Genomic DNA, 24,221 nt, shown 5'->3' on the forward strand with positions numbered 1-24,221 from the left:
CAGGAAAATAAACATATTCTACCATGCTCTGTGACCCTGAGCAGAAGCTTTCATTCTCCGAGCCTCCTAGTCCTTATGGAAGTATAGGAGATTGCAATCGCAAACTCAAGAATTACATGACATTATTTATATGCCAAGCTCTGCCCCTAGCTTCCTGGAATTTTTATTATTTATGCGTGGCTCCTCCTTCCCTGTCAATCCCTTGATTAAAGAGCTTACTTCCCCCTCTGAAGGCTTCTGAAGTGTGAGCAGCACCTCCTGACTCCTGCCAGAATAAACTCTCCCCAGCATGCAAGCTTTCCCACTCGGCGCCACCTGGGCGAGCCTCAGCCTTGGCCTCCTGCTGCTGCTTGGCCTCTGGCTGGACGGAGGTGTGCGAGCCAAGGAGTTGAAGTTTGTGACAGTGGTAAGTGAGCTTTCTCCTTCCTTTCTAGGAGAATGATAACAGCAGGATCTAAAAAGCCAAGTACCCTTCTGTTGTCTCCCAGAGACCGGGCTCTGTTAAGACTCAGCAAATAATCGAGTTTGGCAACTTCCTCTTAATGAATACATAACATGCGTGTCCTAATGAAAAAAGTTGTACTGATTTTTTTCTTTCTTTCTTTCTTTTTTTTTCCTTCAACAGTGTTATTTGATTACTTTACAACTGCCTTGGATTCGGGTTCCTTTTTTGGGCGCACCCAAATAGGAGAAGCAGCCACTGGTGCTCTTTATACAGTGGGAGCTAACCTGGCTTCATCTGATTTAATGATTGTTTGTTTGTAAACCAAAAACAAGGATTTTTTCCCCCAAAATTAAGTAGCCCCTTCCCCTTATATTTATCAAAAAAGGGGAGCAGATGTTTGTAAACAGCCTCTGTAGCACAAAAGAAAAACTAAACTCAGAGTTTTTGAGAATTTACTGACATATAGATTTAGTTGATCATTGAGGTCATGGTTTTGCCTACCCATGGTGTGTGTGACAAGTTAAGGAGAAGGGGAGGGAGGTGTAAATGCATGGATCGTGTTAGGGAAATAAATACACTGTTTGGAAATATATGGAAGGGCCGGGGATTTAGCTCAGTGGTTCTGCCGCCTGCCTCCCAAGTGCAAGGACTGGAGTTCGATCCCTGGTACCAAAAAAAAAAAGAAGAAATATATGGAAACAGGGTTTGCAAAGTAAAGGGGATTTACTGACTTATATGGGAATCTTTGATTTTCTGTGTGTGGCTCTTTTTTTCTCCCTGTTTCTGTTTCTCTCTGTTTCTCTCTCTCTCTCTCTCTCTCTCTCTCTCTCTCTCTCTCTCTCTCTCTCTCTCTCTCTCTCTCTCTCTTCATTCAAGACCCTCCTTATCTTTCATAGGCTCTCTTGCTCTTTCTGGTCCCTTAAATTTTTTATCCGATACAGTGAAAGTGGAATGATTAATAAGTAAATTTTCTTTCTGTCTGAATACTCAATGTTTATTTTTATTATTTGGAAGATACTACCTTTTACTTAAAACTTAAACATGAAATTCCTGTTTCCTCAGCATGGTGTATTCTGAACTTTCTTTTTTACTTTCTGCAGATAATCTGATAACCACGCTTACGTAAATCATGATTCTTAGTACAATTAATCTTTAGTAGACCATGAGTCAACAACAAAAGAGAGAAAAAGATCAGAGAAACACATCATTGCTTTGTATACCAAAGATTTGCCAGCTGTCAGGGTTTTGTGCTGCAAGCACAGCTTCTTATTATGTACCTTCCATAGGGCAACTTGTGAGCTAGACTTCTTTGATTCATGATTTCCTTGCCAACATGTTCAGTAGAAACAAAGTATGGGGACCGTGGAAACTGTACTGTGTCTGCCATTCTTGTCCTATTGGAAACCTGGAGCAAGCTGGTTGAGTGGCAACTTCTTTGTGATTTTAAGGGAACCAACAGTTAACTGCATAAGGTAGATTCTATCCTCTCTGTTTTGCTCCCAATTTCAGCTAACCTCCCTTGGCTATCAAATTGTGAATCTCCTTTCCCCCTCTCCACTCTTGGTTAAAGTGTGTTCAGGAACTACAGAGTAATTCTTCCCTAAGGAAAGCCAAAACGCAAAGTTAGTTATCTAGGAATTAACAAGTATTGCGTGGAACTAATATTATTTTTCCTACCATGGCTTCCTTCCATTAATGATAAATGAAGGACAATTTAATGCAGCTTCCTTGGCCCTTAACAAAACAAACTATCTCATGACTTAAGCCAGAAGCTATTACTTTCTCCTTTTTATTGATTATACAGAGTATTTGACTATCAGTGGTTAGATTGTATATTCAGGAAAATACTTGGCAAATTATTAGAAGAACCAGAATAAAAGAACAGAGCCAAGGTATTTACTCTATACCAAGCACTGTTCTGAGAGTTCAGTATAGATTGTGTTACATAATTCTCTCAAAGGACTTATAAAGTAGGGTTGCAATAAAATATGGGACAACCAGTTGAATTTGAATTTCAGATAAGCAGAGAATAATTTTTAGTAGAAGTATGTCCTGAGCCAGGGATGTACCTCAGCGGCACAGCTCCTGCCTGGTAAGTGCAAGGCCCTGAGTTCGATTCCCAGTACCAAAAAAAAAGAGAGAAAAGAGTAGAAGTATGTCCTATGCAATATTTAGGCATCCTGTATTTTTATTTTCTAAGTCCGGCAATCATTCTAAAAGGGTTTTTTAAACTTATTATTTCTATTTTATAAATGAGGACATGGGACAAAAAGAGTTTAAGCAACTTGTCCATAGTCACACAGCTGGAATAAAGTCAGGATTAGAACCCAAGCTGTCTGACCCACAGCCATGCCACTAATCACTAGAAATAAACTGCTGTGTGCATATAATTCAGAAAAGAGAGCTGGTCTGAGATCCCTGTATGGTTTACTATATTAATCTGACTGAGAATCAGCAGATGATTTCCTTGTTTTTGCTCTGTGATCCATGAAAAATAAGTCTCATCCAACTCTGAAAAACTGTTCTTGGCAGAAAGAACAAGAAACTATCCTTGGTTCTTGTTCTTGCCTATGAATAGTCACAATATAATCTTTTGGGGGAGGGGGTGGGTGGGTAGCTGGAGATTGAACCCAGGACTTTTGCACTGAGCTATAGCCCCAATTCTTTTTTGGGGGGAGGATCTTTCATTCTTTCTTTCCTTCTTTTTCTTTCTTTCTTTCTCTTTTTTGAGATAGAGTCTCACTATGTAGTTTGGGCTGTCCTTGAACTCACTATGTAGCCCAGGCTGGCCCCAAACTCACTGCAGTCCTCCTGCCTCAGCCTCCGAGTGCTAGGATTACAAGTGTGCACCACCACACCCAGCAATGACTTATTAATAAGTGTTGCATGAGAAAAAATGGGTTTCCCAAGTCAAATCAGCTTTGGGGACAGAATGTGGGGCAAACTGTGTTAAAAGGTCTCTCTACTACTCAGTCTTCAATAGGCACTGTGGCCCTCAAGGAAAGGATCTAGTAAATTGTTTCTTAAAATGACTATGGCATCCACCCCTCCCTTTTCCCCCAGAGAGACCTTGGAGAATTTTTATTTTTAACTTTATGGAGAGACAATGGTGAGTATGGTGAGTCGTGATGTACCCATCAACCAGCTTAATAATTATTACTCGGGGCCAGTCCTGTTTCCCTTGTATGCCCACTCATTTCCCACATACACTCACTTGGCTTTTTAAAAATAATCTCATGGGGCCAGGGATTTAGCTCAGTGATGCTGGTGCCTGCCTGGCAAGTGCAAGGTCCTAAGTTTGATCCCTGGTACCAGAAAAACAAAAGAACAAAAAACAAAAAACAAAAAACAAAAAAAGTAATCTCATGTATGCATCATATTATTCTGTCAGAAATATGGAAATACCATTTTAAAGCATAATCTCTCCCTTATGCCAGAGTGAAATCACAAAGTGATTTCAGACAGAGAGAAAAACTCCATCTCATTCCTCTGGGGTTTTATAGAGAAAGGGATGACAAGTCACGTTCTCATTCTCATTGTTGTCTCTTCATTCTGTATGGTTGACTTCGTCATGAATAATTCTTACCCGAGTCATGAGATATCCTCAAGCAATATAGCCTCCAAACACTAAGCACATTGTCTCTACCTGGGATGAGTAACCTCCAAATTGTAGTTGCAGAAAATCAAATAGTGCCATTACATGGTTCAAATTCTTTCTCACACCTAGTCTCAAGCTAACAGTCTAATTCCATTATTGATTTTCTAGTGCTATTTTCCAGAATAGAAGTTGCAGGTTATACTTAGGAAAGCACTAAACAGTCATTAATTCAAGTTCCATCATCATTGGCCAGGTTTGGGACCATACACAGCTCACTTAGTGAAACAGCTGAGTTTCAAGGGCCCCAAATTGAAAGTTGGCATAAGAATGATAACTATGTTTCTTACTTCACAGAGTAGTATTTAAGGTGAAATGACATGTTACACATGTGCAAATGTGAACTGTGATTCAACCATAAAGTGCTGTTGGGAATCATTGGTCTAAAATGGAAGCTTTCCAACTTTTTGGATAAAATCTAAGTGATCTTTAAGTATCTTGTTTTTTGAATTATGATCAAAAATATATATAACATAAAATACCATCTTAACCATTTTTAAATGTAGAGTAAAATGGCATCATGTCCATTTACATATTGTGCTCTCTGTATTACTGTCCATGTCCAGAACACTTTTCATTTTGAAAAACTGAAACTCTGTACCCATTAATCAATAGCTATCCATTTTTCCCTGCTCCTAACCCTTGGCAACCTCCACTCCACTTTCTGTCTCAATATTTACCTTTTTTACCTGCTTCTTTTACTTAGCATAATCTCCCCAAAGTTCTAAATGATGAATCATTATTCTAGAACTTATCAGTTTAATAGGGGTAACTGTGTGATTTAGAGAGAACAAAGAAAGAACAAACGTTTTAGAAAATCATCCTCTACTAGACCTTAGAGTAACTACTTTGCTTGTTTGTCTAGGGATCCCCACCTGTGAATTTTAGCTTACTTTGTCTTAGGGGAGGAACAATTATGTGTTTCCAGTATGACTTGAGGAGGGGAGAGGCTGGAAGTGAGAACAGGGAAGGCTGTGACCATCATTCACACAAAACATTGTGAAGAACTAAATTAGATTAGAAAGCAGTAGAACTGGGAATGAATGGGTACTATTTTTAAATTGTCAAAATAGAATCCCTGTGGATCAAATGTGAATATGAAAGAAAAGACAAAAGTCCAAATAATCCCATTTCCAATTTAGGTTACTGAAAAAATAATGACACGATGAAGATAGGATATGTAAAAGTCATTAAACATTTGAAAACTTTAAAATGTGAGGTATAAACATCAAAGAAATTAGAACAGTCCATACTACACAATGGCACAGTAGTTAAGAGTGCAGGCCCAAGAATTAGACAACCTGGGGTAGAATGCCAACTCAGCCCCATACTCCCTGTGTGATTTTAGGTGAGTAATTTAACCCATCTGTGCCTCAGTTCTGTCATTAGTAAAACTGGGGATAATAGCACCTCATGGAGTTGATGTGAGGCTTACTTGAGTTAATATACAAAAAGTACTTACAAGTGAGCCTTTCTGGTAAATGCCCCAAACATTGTAATTATCATTACATGTAATTATCATTGTAATTATCAGTATACATGTAGTGTACATGGAGTAACACACCCCATGTGTGTGTTTTATGATGTTCACATAACCATTTAATTAAAATACCACCTTTTTCACAATTGAGAGGATGAGGCAGGAGGGTCACCATGAGTTCGAGGCCAACTTGAGCTATGTAGTGAGTTCAAGCCCAGCCTGAACTACATAGTGGACCCTGTCTCAAAAAAAACCAAAAAACTAAAATGCCAGTTTTTTCTCCATATTCTTTTTAGTCTCAAAAAGATGAAGTATTTACGCATCTTTTAAGTTCAGGAATTTCCTTCCCAGCTTTGAGCATCCGATCTAATACAAACTAGAAAAATATACATTCAAAATGTAGTCCAAGAGTTAAGCAGATTTCACCCTTTGACTTGCTGACCCTCCATGACAATGGCTGGAAGAGACTATTGCCCTTTTGGTTGCCTTCATCATCCTTGTTCATGATTGAACAATACCTTTGGCCACAGGCATGAACATCTCAAGACCTATAAACCTCTTTTTTTTTTCAATTCTTTTAAAGTAGAATTGCAATTATAGCTAATGGGAGTGAGCATTCACCAGATGCTAGGTACTTTACTATTGGTATTTTGAATCTTCAAATTTGCCCTTAAGGCCTCTAATATTATCTTAGTATAACATCAGGTAATAAGAAAGGAGCTAGAGTTTGTCTTTGGTACACCAAGGACCCTGGACTCCAGGTGTTCTGATGGCATAGAATTTATGGTGTGTCTTCTAAGGAGATGAAGCACATAAAACTATCCACAGGAGAACCAAAACATCAGCTCACAAACTACCTTGGCATATCTCTCCTTTGCTATGTGGCTCTCTAGTCACCTGAGCCAAGGCACAGCACAGTTGTATTTGGGGACCTGCAGGTTCTTTCAAGATGTTTGCTGGAAGACCATTGGGCACTGAGCCATAGTGCCAAGCCAGGTAGGAGATCCTCTCAGATACATACAGGAACATCTCCCTGTTATGTCCTGATGCATTTTGCAAATTCTCAGGGAAGCAAATTGAAAATTGTATTTGGCTCAAGACATTTCAGCCAATCAGACTGCCACTGTAGGCACTTGAAGATATCAAAGTGCCCTAAATCTAAAGGAATAATCAATTAGTGTGTGTGTGTGTGTGTGTAGTGTGTGTGTGTGTTACTGGGTCTTCACACTAAGTTGTTTGTGATCTTCCTGCTTCAACCTCCCAGGTCCTTGTGTTGGGCCCACAGGAGTGCATCATTACACCCAGCTCTCAATTATTGCTCTTGTTTAAATAGAAGTAGAGAATAGATGATTAGAAAGTAATAAAGGTGTTTCTTAAAGGAGAGGGCTGTTTTTCCTTTTGCTCAACAGGTAATGCCCGTTACCTGATATAAACACCTATATGATGCCAATTATCACTAGTGAGAAAGGAATATATAAGGTAGCTAAGTTACATGTGTGAATAACATAACAGCAACAATAATAGTAAGAAATATTAATAGTAAGTCTCATATGTTAAATGCATCCTGGTGTGCTCAGTACTATACTGGTGACCTTACATATATATTACACATTTAATTCTCATGTTGCTCTTGCCTAGTAAATAATGATTTTCTCATTCTACAGAGAGGTAAATTGAAGTGTGCAGAACCTAATTATTTTCCCAGGGTCACCTGTTCATTGATAAAGTAGCAGTTTGAAACCTGGCCTAAGAGATGCAACAGTAAGGCCTTTTCTGTTATATTTACAGCTTGAGGACAGTGTAATGCAATTTTCAACACTTCTCTTTCCTATGGGCTTCTTGTTTTTCCTGGTCCTGGATAAAATTCTTGTTAGTCTTGTCCCACCTTCCTCATTGATGAGTGCAGGATGTATTCTCACACCGATTCTTTTTATAGACCGTTGGCTTTCCTTCATACTCTCTCCAGTCTATTTTTCTTTGTTTTCTTTTTGCTGTGCTAGGGATTGAACCTGGTGGTGCTTTACCACTGAGATGTACCTCCAGATCTTTTGTATTTTATTTGAGACAGGGTTTCCCTAAATTTCTCAGGCTGGCCTCCAACCTATAGTCCTCCTGCCTCAGCCTCTCAAGTAGCTGGGATTACATGTGTGAATCACTACACCCAACTCCATTTTACTTTTTAATCCTCTTTATTATCAGACTTGTTTCTTAGATCCTAAAAGAACAAAATAAAATAGGCTTTCATTCATGGTAATCTTTGCTCATTAAGAGATTCATGAAGTGTGTACCTTAGCATAACAGAGAGAGGAGTTTAGCATCAAGAGCTAAGGTCCCTTCCAGGATTGCCAGAGTCAGCCCAAAGTTTATGGTGTGTGTTGGGTTCCAAACCTGAAAGGACAACGTGATGGCTTATGGGACTCCAGGCTAGTCCAGGAGCATACTCTGTTCTAGAAGCAAAGAGGGGAAAGATGAAGGAAGGGAAGGCCGGAAGAAGAAAGGAGCACAGGCAGCACACCTCATTGGTAAATGAGGATGAAAATCACAAGCCCTTGTGTGCTGGCAGGAAAACCATTGAAAACCTGGAAGAATGAAACCCAACCTAGGCTATCTTTGTGTGTTTTACCCTGTTACAGGCACTAGTTGAAGATATGGGGTATGATCAAAAGATATGGTATGTGCTTACATTTTTAAAAATTTATTGCCATAAAAGACCCGTTGCATTAATCCTCTTCAAAGTACTCCCCTTCACTTTGAACACACTTAGCTTGTTCTTGCAACTTTCTGAAGCAGTTCTGGAAGTCCTCTTTCATGAGTGACATTAGTCACATTATCATGTCTGCCCCAAAGTCCTGAATCAATTCAAAATGCTTACCTTTCATGGTCATTTTGACTTTGGGGAAGAGCCAGATCTTTGACTTGGGTGCCAGTTCTAGTAAAGAAGGCGGACAAAGACACACCATCATGTTTTTATGAGCCTGACTTTTCCTGGGGTGGATTTGGAAGCAGCATATACCATAGTTTTTCTTTTTAATCACACTTCAAAAACACAAGAAAAGGGGTCAGTTGGCCTTTTCTATTGTCACAACAGGAGGATGCTACTGGCAGCTAGTGGGTAGAGGCCAAGGTCTGTTGAACCTCCTGTAGTGCACAGGTCATCTTCTACAACAAAGCGTTATCCAGCCCAAAATGTCAACAGTGATAAGTTTGCAAAACCCTGGAAAAAAGTATGGGTTTAGTAATCTATTGAAACCACGTAACAACTTTTATTGCCCAGATCTGGGAATGTACATTACATAATTGCTTAGGGTGTGAACAGTCTCAGTGTATTTTGATTGTAGAAAAGAAAGATACTAACAGTTAACCTTGGTAATTCCTGATCACCGCCAAGTTAACCCTAGAGAACAATGACACACAATTGTACTTCCTGCCTGGAGGGCACCTTCCAATGACATAATTCCTTACCAGAAAGAAACGGTTTATTACAATCTACTGCAGCGTTGTCCATCTATTTGTCTTTTTTTGTCCTTTTTTTTTTTTTTTTTTGAGACAAGAGCTCACTATGTTTCAAGCTGGTTTTGAATTTACTGTGTTGTCCAGGCTGGCCTTGTACTCTTGATCCTCTTTACTCAGCCTCCCTAGTTCTGGGATTACAGGTGTGTGACACCACACCCACTCATCCCTCTGTTTTCTGCATCTGTTCTACTGTGGGTTTAATATCTCACTGGTTTAGGGAGTCAAAAGATCGGTTTTCTTTAGATGCCAAACACACAACCCAGGTGTGAGAAGAAAGCTATCTCCCTGTCACAGAATCCCTTCTCAAAAATAACTGAAGTGTGAGACTTCCTTATTCGGTGTCCATTGAACTGTTAGTAAAACAGTTCCAAAGAGGACACATTTTGGCTTACATTTGAAACATCTTAGCCAGTAGTACAAGTGACAGACACCTCAGATAAAGGTAAATGTGTACAGCCCTCTCCTCTATTAAAAATATTTGCTAGCTGGGTGTAGTGGTGCATGCCTATAATCCCAGCACTTGGGAGGCTGAGGCAGGGGGGATTGCTGGGAGCTCAAGGCCAGCCTGAACTACATAGTGAGACCTTGTCTCAAAAAAAAAAAAATTGCTGATATCAGTATAGACTTTGTCTTGTATTTCTTGTTGTGTTTGGTTCAGTTTAGATTAGGTTGGTATACTGGGGATTGAACCCAGGGCCTGGTCTATGCTAGACAAGTGCTCTATCATCAACTCTATCTTGTACTTCTTATTTTTCTTTCTTTATCTTTTGCTTATAAAATAGCTTGGTGTTTGGTTTGGTATCTTACACTGAAAGCATTTAAGAATTAAAATACCAAGGTTTCAAAAGTTCATACTACTCTAAAAAGAAATACATTTCCTTTTAGAAATTTCCTAAAAGGAAATGTGCAATGAAAGTAGCATTATGTACATGTATGTTATTAAAGTGTTGAGAGTTAACTCACCTAAGTTTCCTATCTGCAATTCCTTTATCCCGAACCTCCTAAAAACTAACAGATGACTGCTCAAAATGGTCACAAATTCAACATGTCACTTAACAGCCACTATCTTTAGTACCAGTACAATTTTAACACTATTATTACTATAATGGTAATTAAGGGAGGTGTATTCTCATCAGAGTCTATCTACAATAAAGCAGTCACATAAGTTTTGTGATCCTACCTTATCGAGCACACAAAGGTAGCTCCATTTATATATCACCTACCTTCAATGGGTAATTTTCTTGATTCTAGCTTACCTCAAATACAAGAAAAGCATTAGTGACCTTAGAACAATTGGTTTTGTTTATATTTTGCAGTGCTGGGGATGGAACCCAGAGCTTCAGACATGCTAAACAAGCGCTGTATCACTGAGCTACATCCTCAACCCAGAATAGTGCTTCTTAACTGGAGATGTATTGGGGGAGGTTTTTAAAATCCCAATGTCCTAGCCATACCCCAGGCTAAAGAGTTCAAAATTACTAGGGATGGAACCTCCTTCTCAGAATTTTCTGAAACTCCCCAGGTGATTGCAGTGGACAGCAAAGGTTGAGAATCAGAGGTTTAGAAGAAATTCTAATTGACAAGCAAAAGCAAAACGCCCAAGTGAAATTCTTGACCTTACTGTCACATATCTATTTTCAGGTGTTTCGTCACGGAGACAGAAGTCCCATTGAAACATTTCCTAATGATCCCATTGGGGAATCCTCATGGCCAGATGGGTTTGGCCAACTCACTCAGGTTGGTTGGGGATTTTCAGTTGAAGGTTGTTGATGAGTCTTCAGGGAAACACATACGGAATTGTCTATTTTCACAGATTTTTTACTTTATTGGCTTTAAACATGAGAGATATACACAAACAATAGAATATGTGGGTTTAAAAATCTGAAGAGAGCCAGAAAAATCTTCTAAGACAGCACCTGAGTTTTTCAGACTTCACCTGCAAAAAGAGGAGGAAAATGTCTCATAATCCATAAGCTGAATGAAACCTCAGGGTTGGGGAAACGTAACTCTTTAGGAAGCGATGATATCAGAATTGTATTTCTTACCAGATAGATATATTGGGATTGAATCTTCCTTATAAACCAGCAGTCCGCAACCTCTTTGGCACTAGGGACCAGTTTTATGGAAGACAATTTTCCACAGGTCAGGATGATTCAAGGGCATTACATTTATTATGAACTTAATTTTTATTGTTATGTTGTACACTTTATTTCTGTTACCATTACACTGTATACTTCTTTTCTATTATTTTACGTTAGATTTTCATAAGGAGCATGAAACCTAGATCTTTCCCATGCACCATTCATAGTAGGGTTCTTGCTCCTATGAGAACACCGTGCCTCCGCTGCTCTGGCAGAAGGCAGTGCTCAGGCCATGACGTGAATGATGGGGACTGGCTGTGAATACAGATGATGCTTTGCTTGCTAGCCCTGCCACACTCTCTTGCTGTGCAGTCCAGTTCTTAACAGGACCTGTACTGGTTGGGGACCCCTGTTAGAAGTTGTTTGTCAAATACAAGGAGCCTTACTTCTAAAGAGCATCTAAGGAGAAGGTGAAGTGGGGAACAAAGGCATCTTAGTTGCTCTTCCAGGGTCCACCCACCTCACTTGGAAGAGTGGATGGATCCAGAGATGAACCATTTACTTAAATCAGGTCAATCACCAATTATCAACCAAATACTAAGTGCAAGTCTCTGTTAAGTACTAACAAAGATGAATGGGTACGTATTCTCGGGGAGTCAGAGTCTTGACTCACAATCACAGCTTTCTTTTCTTGTTTTCACTTAAGTATGTGTTTTAAAGTAAGACTATTGAAGCATACCTTGTTCACTCCACATGTACAAAGTGAGTTGACACAAATTCCTATGATAATGTGATTCATACTTTTCCTAATTTTTACTTTTTTTTCTATAGCTGGGAATGAAACAGCATTATGAACTTGGAGAATACTTAAGGAAAAGATACGGAAAATTCTTGAATGAGTCCTATAAACGTGAACAGGTAAGTTGGTAAGCCAAGAATGGGCACCTTGACTCTTGAAAGAACTAAAATAATTCTGCATATATAAAAATGTTTTCCCTGTTTTCCAATAACTTATCCAGTCAGAGATATTGTTTATTAATATACTCCTCATTGTAGGATTTTTTCATAATAATGTATGAATATGAGTAAGTTAAAAATTGTATGAACATCTGTGTAAATACTATGACTTGGCAGGTAGCCAGTGCTTGATTGGTGTCATTTGTCAACTCAACTGTTGGCCTACTAGGTTGCTTTGCCCCATGGTATGCTCATAACATTACTTGTCCTGTAGCAGATACTGTACTTATGGTGTTCCCTCAAAGCCTGCTAATAGTTCAGTGTAGATGTCCTGCTGTTTTTCTAATAGCTGTCAGCTCCACAGAAAGAAAAATCTTACATTTCCTCTAATTTTGGCTCTGCCTTGGTTTTCCCACTCTAGGTTTATATTCAAAGCACAGATGTTGACCGGACTTTGATGAGTGCTCTGGCAAACCTAGCAGCCCTGTTTCCCCCAGTGGGCACCAGCATCTGGAACCCCAGCCTGCTCTGGCAGCCCATTCCAGTGCACACAGTTGCTGTCTCTGAAGACCGGGTCAGTACATAGGGAGGTCTGGGAGACTCCACATGGGCCAAGAATGAGGGAGGTCAGGCTGCTCGGACTTGCTCAGAATCTGGGATTCTGGTCATGCCTTGGGCTGGGAAGTCTTTTTCTTTCTTAAATAAAGGTTCAAGGGACAGCCTTGAACCTGGAAAGCCCTAGAAAAGAAACAGAAGGAATTGAATTTTTCTTTCACTGTCTACCATCCCTTTTGTTTTGCCACCATTTCAGCTTTTGTCAACTCGCTCTCTCCCATCTTTATACACATACATAAACACACACATCTCCTGGCGCTGCGCCTTCAGTACCCTGAACTTTGATGCCCAACATAAGTTTCTTCTCTCTCCAGAAAATCTAAAGATCTCCCTTCCTATCAAACACTGTTCCTGCCTATGAAAATCTGCATCCTTAGATAGAGGAGAAAAAAAAGATTTGAGTGCATAATTGGTGCCCAACATTTTATAAATGACATCATTGCGCTCGCTTTTGCAGCACATATACTACATATGCCATCACATTAACCTTTTATAACAACCTCAAAGGACAAGGGTATTGTACTCTTATACAGCAAGGGCAAAAGAGTTCTCAGAGAAGTTAAATAACAAACAAAAGTGTTCCAAAGTCACATGGCTATGAACTACCACTTTAGGATCAAAAGGAGGCCTTTTGCACTCCCAAGCAATCTTCTTTCCTAAGTTGTATATTAGAATCACCTGGAGGGTTTTCAAAACTGCTGATGTCCAGGGCACTGCTCATAACAAATCAAACTTTCTGAGGGTAGGACCCAGGGATGAGTATTTTACAAATAATCTCCCTAGGGCCAGGGATTTAGCTCAGTGGTTCTGCTGGCTGCCTCGAAAGCATAAGGACCCGAGTTCGATCCCCAGTACAAAATAATAATAATAATAATAATAGCCCTATATGACTCTATGGAGAACCAGTATCATAAACCAAGCTGCCTGAATGGGTCTGAGAGGTACTCTTAAATTTACTTACATAGGGTAGGACTGACCATGAACACTTTGACCTTTTCAGAGGACTTGATATATTTAAAATAGTAAAAAATTTCCAAATGTGGTGGCCCACGCCCATAATCTCAGCACTTGGGAGGATGAGGAAGGAGTATCGTGGGAGTCTGAGGCCAGTCTAGAACTACATAGTGACTTCAAGGCCAGTTTGAACTACATAGCGAGACCCTGTCTCAAAAAGTAAATAAATAGGGAAAATAGTAACAAATTAATCTCTCAGTGTGGCACTTAAGGCTATATAAAGGAAATAGTTTGGAACAAAGAGTAATTTCTCTGCAGTCACATGACAGGCATGACCATCTATTTTAGCCCACTTTCTTTTTCTAAACTGAGCATCACAGACTGTTGTTTATTGAAAAAAAAATAGAGGTTCGTTTGCTGATTGTTCTGGAAGCTAGAAAGTCCAAGAGCACAGTGCCAGCAGCTGCTCTGGGTCTGATGAAGGTGTTCTTGCTGGGTGATGACATGAAAGAGAGCGACCCAGGGTGAGACAGAGCAAATGTGTCAGAGACTGCTCACTTTTATACCTAAGCCACTCATATAATGACTCATTAATCTATGAATGGATGCATCATCTCCAAAAGACCCTGCCTCTCAATGCTGCTCCAACACATGAATTCCAACACATCACATATTCAAAACATAGCACTGTTAAATCTCTCCATGGTGGGAGGCTCAGCATAGACCCAAAGTTTTGCCCAGTGACCTCTAGGATGCATTACTGTCCTTTTTCTCCACCATTACTCCTACAAATTTGACTTGATTGCTTCATCCAGTGACTTAGAAATTTGTCCCAAATGCTTTCGTAGAATCAATTCTTCCCTGTCAACTCCACTCAAGGCATATAACATATATTATATATATTATATTCCTTTAGAATCAGGAGTGAAGTATTATATTACTAGTGTTCTTAAAATTTTGTGAATATTTTTCTTTCAAAAAGAAAAAAAGATCACATTTACCACAGCTTTTTCTGGAGAGATAAAGACTGGATAGCAGTACCACATTTAGCTAGTGTAAACTAAGGGATCTAGTTAATCTGAAATCCAGAAAGATAGTACTTAAATTACATAATAAAGAAAATGCAGGCTATTAGAGGGGAAAAGAAACAGAAAATGAGAGGGAGAAAGAAACAAGCAAGATTATCTACTTACTATTTCCAGCTACCTTCTTGCTAAGGAAAACAAAATTCTCCTCTCAGTTAAGAAGTCTAACAAAATCAGAGCTGGGCATGGCTGGGCATGGCAGTGCATGCTTGGAATCCCAGCACTTGGGAGGCTGGGGCAGAAGCATCATTGTGAATTCAAGGCCAGCCTCGGCTACGTGATGAGCTCAAGGCCAGCCTGAACTATATAGCAAGACCCTGTCCAAAACAAGAAAGCCCAACAAAATCAACCAGTCAATACAAGGTTATTCCCAGAACTGTGCTGAGTGCTATAAAGAAATATAAGAGAAATATGTAGCCAAGTTTCTTCTCAATTTATTATCTGTTCAATGAAACAAAATCAGCATTTGTGAAACATGTAAAACACATTGCAAGATAGTTGGCAATGATTTCAAGTACCAGTTTGCACACTGAAGGAATTCAGAGACCTGTATAAAGCTACCACAGGGCAGAGATTCCAAGCTTTGTAGACTGAGAACTGGAGCCTCACCTCCAAGGTAAGAAAAGAGAGGAATCATACATTCTTCAATATCAGACACCTAGGATGAGCCAAACTCTGAAGCATTTGCTCGACAAAAGCTTGGAAGGAAAAGACACTGGAGTCTCAGAGAACAACTGTAGACACAATTCAAGAATGAAGAAGTAAAGGCCCGGAATTAAATAGTAAAATATGTTAGAGGAAGGAAAGCAAGGTAAGACAAGAGACAGAATCAGAAATGATAAGAGGTAACTTATAAAATAAATGTTTTCTAAAGGAATTAAGATGTGTTATGTATGTGTACCAACTACCTCCAACAAACGTAAACATTATGTACTATGCACATGTACTAATAAACTAGAATTTTTAAAAATGTTTTCTGAGTAACTGCTAATATGCCAGCCCTGTTCAAGATGTAGACATTATAGCAGGGAACAAGAAAGACAAGATGTTCATTCTCTTGGTGTTATATATTATAGGAAAATATAATAAAGAAAATAATTTCAGATGGTGATGAGTCCCTTGGAGGAAGCAAAACAAACAAGTTAATATGATAGTTGCTGGGGTGAGATAACTGGAGGACCCAAAGCGGAATGGGAAAGACTTGAGGAAAGAGGTGTTCCAGGCAAAGAATGATTGGCACAGAGGCCCTAAGCGTCTGTGTTAGGAGATAGCAAGGAGTCCCACAGTGCTGCGGGACAGAAGGAAGTAAGAAGGATGATAGTAGACAAAGACATGACAGAGCTTTCTAGGGCCTATCTCATGCAGACTCTTGTAAGCCAAGATGATTTTGGATTTTATTCCAGGTAAAATGAAAAGCTAATGAAGTTTGGGGACTACAAAATGACTGATTGATGCCTTAAAAAGATAAAAATAAAAAGGAATAGTATAGCGGCTGTGTAGAGAATGAATTGTGAAGGTGTTACCCATTTCTGACCCCAAACTGGATTCTTTTTCCCTCTCAGAATCATGGAACCAATAACCAGACTGAACACCAATTGAGCAGCAAAGATTTTTATTTTTGGCCAAGAGTAGAAGTGGAAGAAAGACTTGAAAATCAACTTCTTGACCCACTGGGGATCAGGAGGTGAAAGAAATATGGGAAAAAGATAGGCTAACACAGGGAGAAAATATTCCCATTTTTTCTGAGAATGAGCAGAGATTTTCCAGGAATTTAGGTACCATCTCTTTCCTTTTATGAGTCTTTCTTGTTCTTGTCATGGCAATTAGCAACTGACATGTCACTGGGGGTGTCAGTTAGCACACAGATGAGATTATAATGAAGTTAGAGGTTGTTTGTGGGTCACTCTGGCAGCCATCTTAGATTCAGTCAGTTTTGGCTGGCCCAACCAAAGAGGACCTTCTGGCCTGCACAGACCATGTCATCAAAGTAAAATAAGATTAGGGCTGAGAAGAAATTTAAACTAATCATGTAGGTAGGAGCAAAGGATGTCAGTTGACCAAATAGAAGCTCTTACAGAAGTTGAAACACAGACTATGATGACTTAGACTGGGCAGAGACAATGGAAATAACCAAAAGGGGCCTATTTTAGATACATTTCAAAAGTAGACAAATAAAAGTAGCCTATAAAGCAGGTTTATAAATTTTGCCATTGGCAAAAGAAAAGAAATTGCCAAGAGGATATGATTAAAACAAAAAAGTTGAGTACAGCTTTGTACATGTTAAATTTAAGGTCTTCAGCATCCAAACATTCAAACAGTGCTCTCCACCAGGGATTGGAAATACAGGACAGATGGAAAGTCAAAGCAACAAAATACATGTGTATGTGTAGTATTTGGGACTGAACCCAGGGCCTTCTCACTGAGCTACATCCTGAGCCCTTTTCTTAATTTTTTCAGATAAGAGCTTGCTAAGCTGCCCAGGCTGGATTTAAACTTGTGATCCTCCAGCCTCAGCCTCTCAGCCTCCCACAGGCATGCACAACCATGACCAGCTAACAAAATACACTTGGGAGTACCAACCTATAAATTACAGTTAAAACTACAAGAGATTATGGAATTTTAACTCATTTTAAGGTTATCATTTTGTCCTCAATAGGTTTTAAATTGTATTTTCCATACATTTAATATACACCTTCATTTTAACATCTGCAAATTTCTAAGAACTGAATCTAACATATGCTTAATTGATATCTTAAGGGTCTTTCCAGAACTGCTCATATTCTTGTGGGGAAGAAGGGTATACTCAGATGTGTACCAAGTGCTGGAAATGAAAGGGCTTGGGGAGGAAGCAAGATAATAATTTTTCATACAGAAACCCACCAATTGTGAATATTTACCAAAAGCACATTCCTAGTTAGGCCAGTTCATGAAAAAAAAAAAAAAAAAAAGATGTTTCAGGTCTGCATATATATTCTACTATTTTAAGACCTGCTGACCATTTGTCTTGTTCCTTCCAATTTTAGAATTTTAATTTAGCTCAAAACACATTTGAATCTTTTATTAAGGTTGCTTTAGTCCTAATGAGGCTTGTGTAGCTTCTTATTTTTCCCAGATCATTTTCCTTATTACTACATGTGTGTCATACATAATGCTTATACTCCATGTGTGGAGTCAGTACATGTACACAATACATCACAATTCTTTTTCATCCCCTCCCCCTTCCCTCCCTCCCCACTTCATCCATCTCTTGAGCAGCTTCTTTGCCAAGGTTCTTCTAACTAACTAAGGTCTAATGATTTTTCTTTTGTCCCCAGTTGCTCTACCTGCCTTTCAGGAACTGTCCTCGTTTTCAAGAACTTGAGAGTGAGACTTTGAAATCTGAGGAATTCCAGAAGAGGATTCAACCTTATAAGGTTAAAAGTAGTACTACTTAGTGAGATCATTGAGTGTGAGAGGCAAGACAAAGGGTGATGCTTTAGCAGCTTCTCCTTCTTTAGTTGTTTTTTTGAGACAGAGCCTCACTGCATACTCCAGGCTGGCTTTACTATGTAGCCCAGGTTGGCCTCAAACTCAGGATCCTCATACCTCAGCCTCCCAAATACTGAGATTACAGGCATGCACCACCACGCCTGGCTAAGCTTCAGGTTCTTAAAACCATGAGGTGAACATATCTGTCAGCAGCTGATTATAGCAATGGCTTGGAAGAGTGATGGCAAACCTTCTAGAGATTTCAGTAATACAAACAGCCCACTGCAGCTCACATACCACAGGTTTGCCACCACTGGCTTAGAATATTGCATGTGGGAAGTCATTATTACCTGATTTCCTTCCCTGTACAAAAGGTCACAAACTAGTAGAGAAGCCAGTCTTTTTCAAATTTGTTCCTATGCCCATGACAGGAACCAGGTGCAAATGAGTTTAACATCACCTTCTTTATCAAGCCTGAAGCACCAGGGCTTTTTCTATACACAAAGTAGACTTTTTTGAAGCCAGGCGTGGTGGCGCATGCCTGTAATCCCAGCATTTGAGAGGCTGAGGCAGTAGGATTGCAGAAAATTCGAGGCCAACCTGGGCTACGCAGTGAGTTCATGATCAGCCTGAACTACATAGCAAGACCCTGTCTCAAAAAAACAAAAATATAACAAAAAAGAATAGACTTGTTGTTTTTGTTTTATGAACTCTCCTCTTCACAAAAGGTAGATGCAAAGCTGCGTATTTTTTTAGACTAATCTTTTGAATCAGTGATACATTTGGTAAAATAATCAAAAAGAATAAAAAGAAATACAGTGGAAAATCTCTCAAGGACTCCATGGGTAACCACTAACATTATTTTCTGCATCATTTCCAGTTTCTCTATGCATATACAAGCTAATACAAGTGTATTGATAGTTTTGCAATTTGTTACACAAGATGACATGTTTATAACACTGGGCACTTTGATTTTTTTCTTATTGTTGATTTTATTTTTCATTTAATAAAATGTCTTGGAAATATTTTTATTTCTGTATACAAAGAATTTCCTCAACCTTTCTTTCTTTTTTATAAATGTGCTGTATTTGAATTTGTGGATGCAACACAATTTATTTAGTCAGCCCCTATTGATGAAAATATGGGTCATTTCCAATATTTCATTTTTACAGTCTATATGAGTACCTTGTGAATCTGAATAATGTCACAAAAAAATCTAAGCAATAATATGCCAGAAATTCTGTGTCTCTTTGAAATACTATCAAATTTCCTTCCAAAGAGGTTAGATCAATTTCTATCCTTATCAGGCCTGGAGGGGAGTGCCTATTTCTCCACAGTCTTGCCAACACTATATAGAAAATGCTGGGAGAATTTGCGAGCCTGATAAGTGAGAAATGGTATCACTGGACATATCCTCCCTAAAATCAGGAACAAGATGAGGAATACCACTGTTACCACTCTTATACCACATTGTGCTCTACTGCTTTTCTCTTACAAAAACTTGGGTTTCTTCATCTACTTAAGTATTTGTATTTTTTTCTATTCCTGTCCCTTTATTATTTTTTCTTTTGAGTTACTGGTTTTCTTTTTTCTATATATTTTAGACACTTTCACTATATATTTTAATAGTCCTGCCTGCAATATGAATGGCATTTTTTATGCAGTACATGTATTGTTGTTACATGTATTTATCTATTGACTTTGCTTATGATATTTTGGCATGGTAAGCTGTATTTCCATATATTCTTAGATAGCTTCTATATTTTGAGTACCTTGTTTACTAAGTTATGAGGGAAGTCTGCACACCTTTCTTTTAATTCTGTTACAGCTTCATTTTTACATTTATGTGTTACATCCATTCACAGTTTGTACTGGTGTTAGTTGTGACACTCATATCCTACTTATGGTTTTTTTCCCAGATTATATGACTGTCCCATCCCTATTGAAAAGTTCATCTTTTTTCACTTATTCAAGCTATTACTTATTTAAATTCCTTTATATACAAAATTTATTTCTGAAATTTTTATTCAATTAAATTGTTCTTATTAGCCAAAACCATGGATTTAACTTCTAGGACTTTATATTATGCTTTAATATCTAAAGTACTGGTCATCTTTCATGGCTCTACATTTTCTAAAATATGGCTGTATTTCACTTTCTTTGTAAACTTTTGAGTCAGCAACTATCCAAAAAAATTTAATTTTTTAGTGTTTTTTTTCAGGATCATATTAAATTTATAAGTTAACTTAGGAAGAACTTGAATCTTTTCAATATTAAGTCTTCTTTTTTAAGAATACATACATTTTTCCTGTTTTGTTTTTTTTAGTTCCTTTATTGGTACATTTTAGGAATACAATTCATTTACATTTATCATTGGGTGTTTGTACCTGTACATGATATATCTTGGTTCTTATTTTTTTCCCCATTACCTTAGCGCCCTTCACCCCCTTCGCCCTTCCCTATTTACATGGATTTCATTTCCTTTTTTTTTTTCTTTTCTCATAGTTTTTCCTTTCCCTCTTTTCCTTTTCCCTTCCCTTCCCTTCACTCCTTCATCTTTGGACCTTTTTTCCTATTTCAAATTATCAATTATTCATTTTAATCATTTTAACCCTTGTTTACACTATCAGTTTCTCACACTAGTGAAACTATTTGGTATGTACACATGTGTGTCCTATTTATTTCACTTAAGAGTATGGCCTCAATATGCACCCATTTAGCTGTAAATGACTCTAGTTTTTCATTCCTTATGGCTCAGTAGTACTTCATTTTATTAAAAAACCACATTTTCTTTATCCAGTTTCCAGTTGATTGGCACTTGGGCTACTTCTCAGCTTTAGCTATTACAAACTGTGCTGCTATGAACATGGGTGCACATACATCACTGTGGTATGATTCTTTTAATTCTTTTGGGAAGATAATCAGCACGGGAATAGCTGGGTCAAATGGGACTTCTAGTCCTAGTTCTTTGAGGTGTCTCCATACTGACTTCCACAGTGGTTGCACCAGCCTGCACTCCCACCAACAATGGAGAAGGGTTCCTTTCTCCCCACAACCCCGCCAGCATTTGTTATTTGTTGATTTCTTGATAGCAGCCATTCTTTCTGGGGTGAGGTGGAACCTCAGTGTTGTTTTCATCTGCATCTCTCGAATGACCAGTGATGTTGAACATTTTTTTCATAAATTTGTTTGCTGCTTTCACTTCTTTGTCTGAGAAATGTCTGTTCATTTCAGATGCCCATTTTTGAACTGGGTCTTTGAATTTAGGGGGCCTGATTTTTTTAAGTTCTTTATATATTCTAGATAGTAGTCCTTTGTCTGAGGTACAGCTGCTAAAAATTTTTTCCCATATTGTAGGCTATCTGTTAGCTCTGTTGGTGGTTTCTTTTGCAATGCAGAAGCTTTTTAATAAGATGATATCCCAGTTGTTGATTCTTTCTGCTAGTTCCCGTGCTGCTGAGGTTTTGTTCATGAAGTCTTTTCCTATGCCAATGTCTTCAAGAGTTCTACCTAACTTATCTTCCAGCAAGTTTAGTGTTTTTGTCTTAATATTTATATCTTTAATCCACTTCGATCTTAGTTTAGTGCATGGTGATAGGTATGGGTCTAGTTTTAATCTCTGGCAGGTTGATATCCAGTTTTTCCAACACCATTTATTAAATAGGCTATCTTTCCTCCAATGATGGTGGTTGGCTCTTTTGTCAAAGATGAGGTGGCTGAGTATGTCTGAAGTTGTTTCTGCACCTTTTAATCTATTCCACTGATCCTCAGGTCTGTTGCTTTGCCAGTACCATGCTGATTTTATCACAGTAGCTTTGTAGTATAGTTTCAAGTTGGGGATTGTGATACTCCCAGCCATACCTCTGTTGCTCTGAATTGCTTTAGCTATTCTAGGTCTCCTACGGTTCCAAATAAAGTTTTGGATTGTTTTCTCTACTTCTGTGAAGTATATTGTTGGAATTTCAATTGGCATTGCATTGAATCTATATAGCAGTTTTGGAAGTATGGCCATTTTCACTATATTGGTTCTTCCTACCCAGGACCAAGGGATATCTTTCCATTTTCTTGTATCCTCTTCAATCTCTTTTTCCAGAGTGCTGTAGTTTTCAGTGTAGAGGTCTTTTGCTTCCTTTGTTAGATTGATTCCTAGATATTTCTTTTTTTTGGATGCTATTGTAAAAGGAATTGTTTCCCTAATTTCTCTTCCAGTGAGTCTGTTATTTGTGTACAAGAAGGCTATTGCTTTTTGAGTGTTGACCTCATATCCAGCTACTCTACTGAATCTGTCAATTAAGTGTAGAAGTCTGGCAGAGTTTTTTGGGTCTTCTATGTAAAGTATCATATCATCAGCAAATAATGACAGTTTAACTTCTTCTTTTCCTATCTTTATTCCTTTTATTTCTTTCTCTTGTCTAATTCCTGTAGCTAATGTCTCCAGAACTATATTGAACAGGAGTGGTGATAGTGGGCATCCTTGTCTTATTCCTGATTTTAGCATGAAAGTTTTCAGTTTTTGACCATTTAGTATGATGTTGCCTGTTGGTTTTTCACAGATAACCTTAATCAGGTTAAGATAAAGACCTTCTATTCCAATTTTCTGTAAGGTTTTTATCATGAAAGGATGCTGGATTTTGTTGAATGCTTTTTCTGCATCTCTTGAGATGATCATATGGTTTTTGTCCTTGACTCTGTTAATATGGTCTACTACATTTATTGATTTATGAATGTTGAACCATCCTTGCATTCCTGGGATAAATCTGACTTGGTCAGGGTGTATGATCTTCTTGATGATCCTCTGTATTCTGTTTACCAGTATCTTGAGGATTTTTTCATCTATGTTCATTAGGGAGATTGACCTGTAGTTCTCTTTTTTGGTTGCATCTTTCCCTGGTTTTGGAATCAAAGTAACACTTGCTTCCAGGAATGAATTTGGAAGCCTTGCTTCCCTTTCAATTTCCTTGAAGAATTTAAAGAGTAGTGACATTAGTTCTTCTTTAGATTTCTTGTAAAATTCAGCAGTGAAGGCATCAGGACCTGGGCTTTTCTTTGTTGATAAATGTTTTATTATATTTTCAATTTCACTCATTGTAATTGGGGTGTTTAGAATTTCTATATCTTCTTCATTTAACTTTGGCAATTCATATGTATCTAGGAATCTGCCCATTTCTTCTATGTTTTCCATTTTATTGGAATAGAGGTTCTCAAAGTAGGTATTGATGATCCTCTGGATTTCTGTTGGATCTGTTGTGACTTCACCTTTTTCATTCTTAATTACATGTATTTGTGCCTTTTCTTTCCTTTTTTGATAAGGTTGGTTAAAGGTTTATCAATTTTATTTATTCTTTCAAAACACCAACTCTTTGATTCATTGATTTTTTTGTATTGTTCTCTTAGTCTCCATTGCATTGATTTCTGCCCTGATCTTTATAATTTCCACTCTTGTACCAGGTTTGGATTCATTATGCTCTTTTTTTCCTAGGAGCTTGAGGTTCTGCATTAGGTTATTTATCTAAGTTTTCTCTGTTTTCCTAATATGGGCATTCACTGCTAAGAATTTCCCGCATATAACTGCTTTCATTGTGTCCCATAGATTCCTGTATATCATACTGGCATTTTCATTTACTTGTAGAAACTGTTTAATTTCTTCCTTAATTACTTCTGTGACCGATTGGTTGTTCAAGAGAGTGTTATTCAGTTTCCATGTGTTTGTTGGGGTTTTGCAGTTTCTTATGTTATTGATCTCCAATTTTATTGCACTATGGTCTGATAATATACAGGGGGTAACTTCAGTTCTTTTACATTTACTTAGACATGTCCTATGAGCTAGCATGTGGTCTATTCTGGAGAATGACCCTTGTGCAGCCAAAAAGAATGTGTATTCCGATTTTGTGGGGTGGAACAATCAATAAACATCTATTAAATCCATTTGTTCAATAGCTTGGTTCAGTTCTAGAATTTCCTTGTTAAC

At 38.2% G+C, this 24,221-nt stretch overlaps 1 protein-coding gene and 1 long non-coding RNA gene across 7 annotated transcripts in view; one reads left to right on the forward strand and one right to left on the reverse strand.

The window, feature by feature from the left end:
- Positions 1–208: 208 nt before the first annotated feature.
- Positions 209–24,221, forward strand: part of Acp3 (acid phosphatase 3) — a 66,078-nt gene continuing 42,065 nt past the window's right edge. For 4 of the 6 annotated variants that reach the window (XR_015440807.1, XR_015440809.1, XR_015440808.1 and 1 more), the window contains exons 1-5: positions 209–406; positions 10,735–10,830; positions 12,006–12,092; positions 12,553–12,705; positions 18,100–18,198. Coding sequence is in view for 3 of the 6 variants with exons in the window: in XM_004834231.3 (XP_004834288.2) it covers positions 290–406; positions 10,735–10,830; positions 12,006–12,092; positions 12,553–12,705; positions 18,100–18,198 (552 nt within the window). In the remaining 3 variants the exon portion in view is untranslated. The remainder of the gene's footprint in view (positions 407–10,734; positions 10,831–12,005; positions 12,093–12,552; positions 12,706–18,099; positions 18,199–24,221) is intronic. The other 2 variants (XM_004834232.3, XM_013070630.3) reach the window with 1 other exon arrangement.
- Positions 10,891–14,983, reverse strand: LOC147825233 (uncharacterized). Its single transcript, XR_015440810.1, has 2 exons — positions 14,894–14,983; positions 10,891–11,029 (listed from the first exon to the last, which is right to left on the reverse strand). It is a non-coding gene; the product is annotated as an uncharacterized LOC147825233 (long non-coding RNA).

The sequence above is a fragment of the Heterocephalus glaber genome, unplaced genomic scaffold, assembly GCF_053883595.1.
Source record: "Heterocephalus glaber isolate CG9 unplaced genomic scaffold, H.glaber_assembly_v1.0 deba00001504, whole genome shotgun sequence".
In the NCBI taxonomy this organism is placed as follows: Eukaryota; Metazoa; Chordata; class Mammalia; order Rodentia; family Bathyergidae; genus Heterocephalus; species Heterocephalus glaber.